General features: G+C 56.3%; 1 protein-coding gene across 10 annotated transcripts in view; it reads right to left on the bottom strand.

The window, feature by feature from the left end:
* Positions 1 to 12,045, bottom strand: part of PTPRF (protein tyrosine phosphatase receptor type F) — an 88,593-nt gene that overhangs the window by 66,334 nt on the left and 10,214 nt on the right. For all 10 annotated transcript variants that reach the window (XM_030326100.1, XM_030326093.1, XM_030326095.1 and 7 more), the window contains one exon: positions 7,170 to 7,305. In XM_030326100.1, the coding sequence (XP_030181960.1) occupies positions 7,170 to 7,260 (91 nt within the window). In that variant the 5' untranslated portion in view covers positions 7,261 to 7,305. The remainder of the gene's footprint in view (positions 1 to 7,169; positions 7,306 to 12,045) is intronic.

The raw sequence follows: 12,045 nt of genomic DNA, 5'->3' as shown, positions 1-12,045 counted from the left end.
AAGACAATGTTTAAATGCTGCTGGGAAGGAGGAAGCAGACAGGGAGAGTGTGCCGACCCAGGATCCAGTGGACAGCGATGGGCGCAGTCCCGCAGGAGGGGAGGGTCCGGGGACCAGCGGGGTCAGCAGTTACAGTGTAAGAGGGCTTAGCCTTGCAGCGAGCAGGAAGGGAACCACTTTATCCAGCACCCAGGGGCCCGGCAGCCTCTGCAAGTTTTATGTCATTTTTACGCAAGTCACTCATCATCTCTGAGCCTCTGTTATCTCATCTGCAAAATGGTGCCAGGGCCCACGGGTCTGTGTGGACAGAATGTGATGAAGGCTGTCGAGGGCGTGCACAGGCATGACGGTTGGTGGGTCCTGCGTGGGAGGCAGCTGCTGCTCTCACTTGAAGTCTTAAAACAATGATGTGGGGGCACTTGTGTGGTTCAGTCAGTCAGGCGTCTGACTCTTGGTTTTGGCTCAGGTCATGATCTCATAGGTTCGTGACTCGAGCCTCATGTTGAGCTCTACGCTCAGCGCAGCACTTGCTTGGGACTCTCTGTCTCCCTCTCTCTCTGCCCCTCCCCTGCTTGCTCGTGCGCGCTCTCTCTCTCTTAAAAATAAATACTTTATAAAGAAAACAAAACAAAATGACGTGGGTAGTAGTATCATCTTCATTTTAAGAGATGAGGAAATGGAGGCTCGGAAGGTTAAGTAACAAGTCACACAGTGATGGGGGGGTGGAGCTAGGGTTTGATTGGTGTTTCCAATCCTAAGCTCTTCCTGCAGCACTGAAGGCTCCCTGGAGGAGGGAAACTCAGGCCTCCCCACCTGACTGCTTGCGGAGTACTTAGAGGGGGTGAGAGCAGCTGGGCCCCAAAAGCCAGGGGCAGCCTTGGTGGGGAAACACATACCCTTGGTGAGGGTCAGAGTGGCATGGGAATAACGTAGAGGGCCTAGAAGCTACAATTTGCTCCCCATTTCTTCCGACTGCGCCCTGAAAGAGGCTCCAGACTCTCCCAGTCTGCCACTGCCCGCAGAGCCTGTCCCTGTTTGCCGGTCCTTTCAGATGGGGCCTCCTTGGTCCTCTCGGACAGGACTCTGCCCACTCAGGCTCCACTGGGTGTGCACCTCCCCGACACCCAAGGACCTGACGATAGCAGCTCCATGATCTCCTTCTGCACTGCCACTACCTTAGTCCAGATGCCACCTTCCCTTGACTGAAGATGAAGATTCGGCCTGCCCAGCAAGCTGCGTCCCTGCCTCCAGTCTAGTGTCTGTTCAGCAGCCCGAGTGAACTGCCCCTCTCCTCTGACCAAAACCCTGCAGAGGCCTCCCACTGCTATCAAAACAAAACTTCAACTCCTTTCAGGGTGGACAGAACCTCGCCAGGTCTGACCCCAGCCACTCCCCACCCGCCCCCCACCCCAGCCCTGGCTTCCCAGCCCCCTGGAGGAGTGACGTTCCCTGTGGCCTCAGGACCCTTGGAGTAGCTGTTCCTGCTGCCACAAACCTTTTAGACATCCTCTTCACCCACGAACTCCTATTTACCTTCCTGATCTCAACTTAAACATCATTTCCTCAGAAAACCTTCCTTGGTCTCCCTGTCGCCGTCCGCTGCTCCATTAGCTCAGTTCCTGGCTTTAAGCTCTCTCGTAACTCTCCCCGCCTCTCTCACAGCACTGCTCACAGTTTGTTACATAGCACGTGTGTGAGGTTATTACTTTTTCTACATTTGGGGGGCGGGGAGTATCTGGTTCACAGCCGCTTCCTCACCCTGCTTTGCTTCCTGCCCCGTCCCAGTTGCCCGACCCAGTTCCTGGCACACGAGGGTGTAGAACAAATGAAGGGGTGACCTGACGAGGGAAGGCATGCCTGCGGACGATGGAGACCGCAGCCCCTCACACGCCAGGGGGAAGCCCGCTCCACCAGGGAGAAGAGCCCAGGGTGGAAACCCTCCTGGACTCCTGCCTCAACGTGTCCGCAGCAGAAAGCAGAGGCTGGAACCTGCTGAACCGGAATGGCCGGAGAGCGCGCCTGGGGGCGGGGCCTCCCCACCAAACAAAGAACCAGAAGCTGGGGAGGCGAGCCAGGTCTGGGTCACGAGAGAGAGAGAGAGAGAGAGAGAGAGAGAGAGAGAGAGAGAGAGAGAGAGAAAGAGAGAAAGAGAGAGAGAGAATGGCGAGGAGGGAAAAGGCCAAGGAAGTGTGGAGGCTGGATGGTGCCCAAGTCCTGGGGCCACTGAGGAGGCAGAACCCTGGAAGGCTGGAGAGAGGCCAGTGCCCCGCCCAGCCCACCCACCCGCCTGACTGGCAGAGCCTCCTGAGCTCCCCCCCTCCACCAGTGCTAGCGGGCAGGGCAGGCCCCTCCCCTTACTCAGGCCTCACCCTCCGCTTCCTGAACCCACCCCCACTCCCACCCAGGGGCCCCTCACCCAGCATGACAGCCAAACCCCACTACTCCAGCTCGTTGGTGTCCCACAGCCCTGCCAAGCCCCTGCCCCTTTTGTTCACCAGGCCCACCTCTGGGGAGCACAAATCTGACCAGGTCTCTTCCCAGCTACAAACCCTGGGCTGATTTCGGTCTCCCTACTCCCCTCCCCACACTTGCTCCTGCTAACCTCTCTCCAGGTTCACCTTTCCTGACTCTTTCAAAAGAGAGCACCTATCATGGGCCAAACAGTGTGCTGGGACACCGCTTGGCTCTGGTGGGCTGGCTACCCCCTACCCAGACCTGCCCTGACAGGCCAGGCCAGTGGGTACCTGCTTGCCTTTGCGTGTGCCCTGCCCTCTCGTGCACCCCACGCCCAAGCCTGTGGGAGCCTGCCCTGCATCCAGCAGCCCTCTGGGTTTCCCATTCCAGCACTGGTAACAGCTACACTGACTGATTACGTCCCCAGACACGCTGTCAAAATCAAGCCACTAGACCACTCTTGCCAGGTGCTGACTCAGGTGCTGCCTGGTGTTCAGTGGGGGTCTGAAGAACTTCAGAGACCACGTGCCAGGAGGGGCCTTCTGCCCCCACCAGAATGTGGTTCCAGCGCTCCTCTGGACCTTCCCCCCTTCTTCACTGCATGGAGGTTGTGGGCCACACAGCAATTTGGGCAGCAGGTCCCAGAGGTAAGCCCTGGGACACTCTCCATTCAAGCAGGCCACTGAGCCCATGTACAATGGGAATGAGTGGCCAAATAAAGGAAACGAGTGGGCTAGCTTGGACAGAGGGTGGGCACACTTCTGGGGCAGAGGGTGTTCAGCCAGCCAAGCCGGGCCACCCTGGAGGCTCATCCACAGGGAGAGACGGACTGCTATTTTGTGCCTTCCCTGCAGAGCACATACACACACGTCCACACACGTGTACACGGAAGCAGAGAGCAGACACGCGGCCATGAGGGAGTGAGGGACAGCGAGGCAGGGGAGGGAGCTCCTGGAGAGGTGGATTTCCCAGGCCCTGAACCGCCTAATGAGCTGGGGACTCATTAACTCTGGCTCCTATGACCGTTCTTGGTGCCCTCCAGAGGGGAGCCTCCTCAGAGACAACCCGGGCTCCCAGGGGACACACAGGGAGCCCCCAGGTCATGGCCCCAGATGCAGGGACCACATACTTGGTGCCAGGTGCCTCGAACATGTGACCTCAGTTAACCTTTCCAGGTAGGAATGACTACCCTTATTGTGCAATCGGAAAACAGGCCCAGAGAGAGAAAGCAACCTGCCAGAAGTGCCACGGAGGGCAGAGTCTAGGCAGGCCACCAGGTCCTACCTAGCCGGTGGCCCTGCCTCCCATGAGGCTGGCGGGGCGGGGGTATGACATGACAGACACACCCTCAGCTACTCAGGCCCCTGCCCTGACCCCATCTACCCCTCCAGCATCGGGCATCCTACTCCAGGCTCCTATGATTCCAAGTCACTAGGCTGTAACCAGGTCCTTGCTCAAACCTGATCACCTGTGCTGCATCCCTGCCTCTGTCCTATGCTATCCGGGAACAAAAGGGAGATGGTTTTCACTGTATCTCTTTCATGAGCTCCATGGAGAAGCCCAAGGGCCATCCCTATCCCCCCTGTCCCATCTTATCCCATTGTGCAACACCCACCATCAGCAAATATCCAGTCACTGTTCAGGGTTCCCTTCTTCCAGGAAGCCTCCCAACGCCCTTCCCAAGTGCTTACATCACTACCTCTGTGCCAGTGCTGCCCCCCAACAGCACACACCGTAGGAACCCCCCCACTGCGTGTTCCAGAGGCAGGCCTGGGTGGCCACCTAGCACCTGACTTGCACGTTAGAGAAGGAGAAACCTCTTCCTGCTTGGGACCACCTCTAGCCCCCTACAAGCCTTCCCCTTGAGAAACCACAAAGACCTGGGCTGGGGGAGCTGCCCGCACCCCGCGTGCCTGGGTCTCCATCGGAGCTGAGTCGGCATTAACGCTGGGGCCTCTGGGCTAACTCTTGGCAGCTGCTTCTCCACCCCCCTTCCCTCCGCTCCCCTCAGAGGCCAGGGCTCCCATTCATTTGTCTCGTTAAGAGGCCTATAGAAACACATTTGTCCGCTCCGCGCTTCACTGCTCCGGTCGTCAATTCTCTGGGGCGCCTGCCCTACCTTTTGCAGTAGCTCTGTCCACGTTTGCTCAGTCACCCCTGGCTAGAAGTCTCCTAAGCCCAGCCTAAGCCTGGTCACGGTGGGAGGGCTATAGATCCAAAAGCATATGTAGCATGAAGCAGGTCTATAGGACAGACCCTGCTTCACAGGGCCAAGTCACAGCCCCCAACCCAGGCTCCCCTCCCATGGCTCTCTGTCTGGGAGCAGAGCCCCACTCACCCTATTTCAGCATCTCCAGCTGGTTCCTACTTTCAAGACCCTGGTCCTTGGGTTCTGGTTCTTAAGGACCAGCAGGGAGGTTCTGGGAATCTGTTCTAAAAATTGTTTCGCTCTGTCCCCCAAGTAGCACATGACCCAGACTCCTGGAGGAAGTGATGGTTCCAAGTGTGTGGGAACTGGTCAGGTGGGAGGACAAGGAAGAGTGTTCCAAGCAGAGGGATCAGAAGGAACAGAGGCCCGGGGAACATATGAGTGACAGAAGTCAGCATGGCGGGAGCCTGGGGCGGGCGGCAGAGTGAAGGATGAGGTTGGCAGAGGCCAGAAAATGCAAAGCCTTGAGAAGTGTCGAGACCCCTAGGCTTGATCCTGAAGGCAACAGGGGAGGAGAGTGAGGGATTTTAAACTGAGCGGTGACACAGTCAGGCTTTCATTTTGCAACCTGACTCTTAGACTCCGGAAGGGAGAATGGATTATGAGGGAATGGAGGCAGGGAAGACATCAGGAGGCAGTTGCGTGCAAAAGCCCAAAAAAGAGCTGAGTGTGGCTTGGGTGAAGGCAGTGGAGAGGAAGGTGGATGCATTCCAGAGATGTTTAGAAGGGAGAAACAACAGAAGTTGGTGATGGATTAGATGTGCGGAATGAGACAGGGAGGAGGCCCTGGGCTCTGACTTGGGTGGCGGGGTGGGTGGTAATGCCATTCGCCAGGGGAGAGAACACAGAAGGAGGAACAGGTTTGGGGGGAATGAGGGTACACGTCAGGGCATGTTTGGTCTGAAGCAGGAGGGGAAGGCAGTTATTCTCCCAGGATGTGTTGTCTGAAAGTCCAGCTGGGCGGTCCTCCCTCTGCCCTCAAACTCCTGTCTGAAGGCCATGAGAGTGTCCGGGGTGAGGTCGGAGAGCAAGGACAGTATTTCAGTGTCTAAGGGCTACTGACCACACCTGACTGTTGACAAGCCTTTGCCTCCCCTGCCAACGTCAGAGTCACACCCAGTGACTTCTACCCCAACCTGCCCCTGCAGGCTCAAGCTCTCCAGCAGCCCCAGCTAGGCCTGGAGATCACCCCCTGCCCCCAAACCCAGCCCTGCTTCTGCTTGCCCAGCCCTCCCTTGGCCTGCACCTTAAAGCTCCCACTCCCCCTCAGCCCCTGCCCCCAAGAGGAATGCCCTCCCCTTCCCCTGGCCCTACCAGCCCCACCAGGGCCCAGCCTCTGAGGACAAAGGGCGGGGCGCCCTAGTCCCACCCCTCTCCAGGATCTGGTCCTGAATAATTAATGAGCCATTAGGAGAAAGGGCCTGGGAGGGGAAAGGATAGAGATCTGTGCCCAGATACTTGGAGAGGGGGGTGAGGGAAGCCCTATGGCTTGCTGACCCCCAGGCTGATCCCGGGGTTGGCCCCTGGCCACCTCTGGGCTCCGGACAGGCTGGGAACAGCCCCTTTCCCCAGGGACCTTGGCTCCGACCTCACCCCTCCCTGTCAGTGTGCAGATTGGCTAAATCTGCCCTGTGCTCCGCCTCCCACCAGTAACCAAGCAGTGGTAACCATGGTGACGGGGCGGGCTGCGGCCAGTCTTGTAGTGCCAGGCAGGGGGAAGGGCGGCAGGAAAGGAAGGAAAGTTCAGAGTTGGATTTGGGCAGGGGACAATCCCACTTCCGCCAGCGGGCGCGCGCACACGCGCGCGCGCACACACACACACACAGGTCCACTGGAGCCCAGCATCCTGCTGGCCAGGTGCAATCTTCCCCGGATTCCCAACGCTGAGGGGCTGGTGGAAGGGGGATGCCCTTTTGCCTTGAAGGTGGTGGGGAAGGGGAAGGAGGGACACAGTGTCCCCACATATGAATCCCAAGGGTCTAGCCCAGGGGAAGGGCTGTGGTGGCTCCGGCTTCTGATCTCTCCCTGGACCTGTGGACACATGTGGCATCCCATTCACACATCCATATAGATTCCTTGTGAGCCACCCCCCTATTCTCACTCAACTCTGACATGGTTCACACTGTGTCTTTTGCACAGATCTGCAGTGGCAGGCACAGTACACGCCTGAGCATGTCATCCAATGACCACATGAATCTTGGACATGGCTCACTCCCATCCCATAAAACAGGGGCATACTTAGACATGCCCCACCCCGCAGTGCCTTAAGGGACATGCAGGCATTTCACAGGATGTTCCCAGGAAGCATGAGGCTGGAGTACTTCTTGGGAGGGGGGGTTATCTAACTGAGAGGGTGATGTCTTTCTAGGACAGTACGAGGTCTGGGGAGGTATCTAACTATCTTGCCTCTTGTAGTACCTGGTTGTGCCCCTCACCCTAGAATCTTGCTAGGAGGAGTGCCACCTTTTAACCTGGGAGATCTCGCACCATGAGGGGTCAGACTTACTGTCACCATGGGCACCTGCCACCAAACCAAGCATCACGAGTGCAGGCACAAGGGGTACCATCGTCTTCCCTGGGGCTGGCTCTGGGGCCATCCAGGGCTCTAGCACCACGGCCAGCCACAGCCCAGGACAATCAACCTGTGATAGAGAGAAGGGCAGAGCCAGTTAGCTGGTTTCCAACAATGTCCCTACTGCCCACCTACGCCACCTCCTCATCCCTACTCACCACCCAGACCCTGCTCTCCCTCACGGGCCATCCAGAGTCTAGTTCAACAGACACCCCCACCCCCACCTTGGACTATGCAATGACCACCCAGACCCACAGAGCCCTGGCTCCTCACTGACTCCCCCTGCCCTTCCTCAGTGACCCCAAAGGTAATCCAAAAGTCACACTGTAGGGAGAGAGTACAAGAGGCCTTCAGGTCATTCTCTAAACCTGAGTAGGAGGGCAGGGGGCCACTGAGGCCAGAGGATGTATAGGGATGTTCTGTCCCAGACCGTGAGTTTCCAACTTGCCTCCATAAGGGGACAGGAAGAGGGAAACAGGATTGGACAGACACAGAGACACACAGGTGGAGACAGACAGACTAAGACAGAGAGCAGTGAGAAGGTAGCAGACCCATGCAGGCTAGTCCCTGGGGCACCCCATTGTCTCTTCTCTCCCCAGCAGGGAGGGAGGAGGCAGTAGGCCAGACCCTGCATGCTGAGCACGGGCCCCAGAGCACAGACTTGTTAGCAGCAGACAGGATCCACGTATTAGAGGCTCAAAGCCAAAGCCACAACCCGTCCAGGCTCGCCAGGACGCGCTCTTGACAAGTTGTAGATGCCCTGCCTGACCACCCTCATCCTACCCAATTCCCATGGCACCTTCCCACTCCAAAAGGAAACCATAGGGAAGGCCCTATTGGCCAGGAATGGGGGGGGGGTGGCTGGACCCTCAGATTCCACCCACATCACCCTTGCTCCAGTGGCCCATTACAGATCAAACTTCAGGGAGCTGCTTGCTGAGAACTGCCTTCCAGGCTGAGACAGGCACCTGTGCACAGGGAAGACGGTGTTTGGGATTGGCTCAATGCCTCCAGGCCTTTACTCATAAGGCTCCTCAGCCAGGTGTGCCCTCCCCACTCTACCAGACACCTGTATGAAGCCTTCAGCATGGCCACACCATACGCTACAGATACACTGCTATCACTCCACAGGCCCAATGATGAGCTCTCTCCTATGCCCCCCCAACCCAGGGGGTTTCAGGGGATCCCCAACAGCGTCCACTAGCACTGCTCACACCTTACTCTGAGCAGGTGGCTGGTGCCGTGAGAAGCCCCCCAGTAATGCTCTGAAAACACAACAGGACATAGAGGGGCAAGTGAGTGACAATGAATGCAGGGACTCTGGTGAGAGTCTTGATCAGATCCAGGTACTAGCTGACCCACAATGGTAACAGAATTTGCAAGGAAGGACAAGCCTGGTGAATGTGAAGGGGCAGGGCTCAAAGACGGCTCTGCTCCTTTCTGGAACTTGAACCCTAGTCTCAACTGGGACAGTCAGAGGTCCTAAGATCAGAGGGCGGTAGGTGAGCAAAGGTGCGAAGACAAAACAGGAAGGACTGTGAAGTGGGGCGGGGGCTGACCGCAAAAGGCAAAGGGAGGGAGATGTCCTTTGTCCCAAGATCTTGCTAAAAGTCTCAGATAGGAGCTGAGAAGTAAAAGCAAGAGAGCTGAAGGAGGCGTGATGGGCACCCAGCCCCATTCACACCGTACCTGGGGTTCCCACTCAGTGATCACAGAGCTCAGGTGGCTGAGGCTAGGAGAGAGGAAGTCTCTACCATGATGCCCCATACGGCCAGTCTGGGATGCAGGTCCCATATCACTAAGGCCCTGTCTGAACTTGATCACCACAGCGCTGAGATGCAGCCATGAAACCTACAATAGAATTCAAGTTCTCGGCAGCCATTAGGCGGCCAGCTATCCGGACAGACTGCTACAGGGGCATGGCCCCCTGTCACAATCATCCTGTAGCCTGTGGTACAGATACCATGGGTTTGCAGCTCAGTGGTGCGTTGCACCAAAAAGACGGGGCCTAGTCCAGGTATCATAGGGTGCAACAATACCATATTTACAGAGGTTTCATTCCCAGGTGCAAATATTCTGGGTGTGCACCCCCCCCCCCAACACACACACCAGTGCAGACACCACAGGGGTACAACCCTCAGGAACACACAGCACGGGGAACAGATCTCCCTGGTAAAAACTAAAGGGGATAAAGCTACAAAGAAGAGATGTCATGGAGGTACAGGTGTGCAGCACAATCAGAATGGGCTGTAGTTTTCCGGTGTGATTATCACAAAAGTACATCCCTGTATTGGCCTTGGTATAGTAATCACAGCACTGTAACTCCTAGGTGGAGAGGTCATGGAGGTGTAGCTGTCTGGTCCAGACATCACATGAGTGTAGACACAGGGTACAGACATCCTGGGGGTGCAACTCCCTAACAGCCTTTATAAGGATATCACTTCCCAATACATTATTGTACAGGTGTACCACTCCCCTACCCGGCATAGACATCATAGGGTATCAGTCCCCAGGACTGATATTAAAGGGGTGTGAGTTCCCAGTACAGCCATCACAGGGGCACAACGCCAGAACAGTGTCATGTGGTACAGTCTAGGATGAGATTCCGGCCATGGGTGTCAGAGAATTTGAGCCTCTGGTAACCCCACCCCCAGGGTGACACTTATTTGGGGATTCCAAGGACCTCCCACGTATCTGAGTCTGGGATACTCAGCTCACTGTTCAGATACTGAAAGCAGGACAAAGGTTAGAGAAATTGAAAACAAAGACATCCCCTCCCCAAAGAGCTTCTCCTAGAGGTCCATGGACACAGGGACGTGGCTATACCCAGAGGCGGGGGACACGGGACACACAAACATGGACACATTCTTAGGGAACTACTCTGGCAACCACACAGCTGTCCAAGGCAAGGCCTCTCCGTCACCAGCTGCTGGCAAGAGCAAACTGCTACCTACCCCAAACACTGGAAACAGAGCCTGCTCCCTCATCTGAGTCCTGGGTCCCTGGGCCTGACCTCGGTCTAGTCCTTGGCCCTGCCCCCCACCCCCAGAATGCTCAGGGTCATCTATGGGCAGAAAGTGGGAAAGGAGCAGTGAGGCAGGACTGATGCTAACGTCGCTGGGGTTGCCGAGTATTCAGTGCAAGTGTGAAGAGCTGGGCGTCCACTTCCCCCAGCATGGCTGGGTGAGTCTGGGATGAGAACAAGGCCTGAGCCCTTGACATTAACTAAGGCTTGTCTCTGAAGTGCACTGTGGGCCACTGGTTCTCCCACACTGATGTACTTGGGCAGGAAAACAACTCCATACTGTATGACATTACAGAATATAATTGGATATGATTTTTCTACATTCAGAATGGTTTTAATATATCCTTTTTCCTTGCTACATCAGTGTAAAGCTGCCAAATGCCCTTTCTTGGGAAGAACTGTCCGTTATTTCTCATATTTTGTTTTGGTGTTAAAAGGTCCTTTCTTGTATGCAATATGGGTGTTAGCAGATAGTGGTATTTTCCCATAATATCCTTACTTTGCAAAATAAAAAACTGCCATTCCCATGTCTGGCCCCCAAGTACTTTTGGAAAGTGTACTAGTTTGTGAAATCGAAGAGCCTGGGAATCACTGCTTGGAGGAAAAAGGAAGGAGCAGGCACCACACCAAGCCACAAGATTCAAATAAGAACGTCACGGAAACGCATATAACACAGAGGCCATGTCACCTCTCCGTAGCCTGACCTAAGCACCCCTGCCACCTCAATGGGTGCCCCCAACTCCTGAGAGACCATGTTACGCCAGAGATGGGGGGCGGGAGGGGCTCCCTGGCTAGAGAACAGCTGGGATCATTCATTCGGAGTCCTCTTCATGAATATGCAAACACAGATTGATTTGTTTCCCTTGGGCACGTGTTATTATTCAAAAATATTAATTAGTCTCCAAATACCACCTGTTCCTACAGCTCCCCCACCCCCAGACCAGGACCCCGGCTCCCAGGAGGCTGGGGCCCCAAAATGACATCAACAGGAGAAAGGATATTCAGGGCCCCCAGAGGGGTCGGCCAAGAGGAGAGACCAGTGCTTGGGCGAGAGGAGCCTGAGGGCAGGGAGAGCCAGGAGCCGTTCATGTTCAAAGCTGCAGGCGGCTAACCCAGCCCTTTTGTCATGTCCTGGACAGTTCACCGCGTGGCACTGCAGCAGCGGCCGCGGAGGCGGAAACAGGCCTTGTTACACTTGGGAAGGAAAACCAACGTGTTTCCAACTCTCACCAAACCGACCGCGGGATTATGACGGGAATAAATCAGTCTCAGCCTCGACCCCGGCCCCAGGGAGTGAGGCAGCCAGCAGCAGGCAGCTTCGCTCTGCCAGCCAGTTGGCCAGAGTCTGTGAGCACTGCCTGGCACAGCCCGCCCACTCTCTTACAGCCAGGCCCCCTGCCCTCTCAACAGCGCTCAGCTTCTTGGGCCCCTGGGGAATGGAGGGAGGAACTCAGGAAGAGCGTCCCAGAGTCTCTCCGGGTGGCACAACGTCCAGCAGAGGCTTAGCTCGGGGCAGAAGACCAAGGGGACCAGCAAAGGCACCTGCCTCCAGCTATCGCCCCTAACCTACCAGTCCTCCAATTTCCTTCCTGCGGCAGTGGAACCTCCCTCAGGTTAACGCTCTCCAGAACCTGTAGACCTCTGCATTTGCTGTTCTCTCTCCTGGGAGGAATGCCCTTCTCTTGCCCCCAGCCACCTACTCACCCCTAAGAACTCAGCTCAAGCGACCCTCCCCAGTTTAGTGAAGACAGCAAGAGGTGGTGTAGACCAGTGGTTCTCAATCCA

This window comes from Lynx canadensis, chromosome C1 (assembly GCF_007474595.2).
Source record: "Lynx canadensis isolate LIC74 chromosome C1, mLynCan4.pri.v2, whole genome shotgun sequence".
In the NCBI taxonomy this organism is placed as follows: domain Eukaryota; kingdom Metazoa; phylum Chordata; class Mammalia; order Carnivora; family Felidae; genus Lynx; species Lynx canadensis.
Note: the sequence above shows the minus strand (reverse complement) of the source record. Positions and strands in the feature narration are given on the sequence as shown.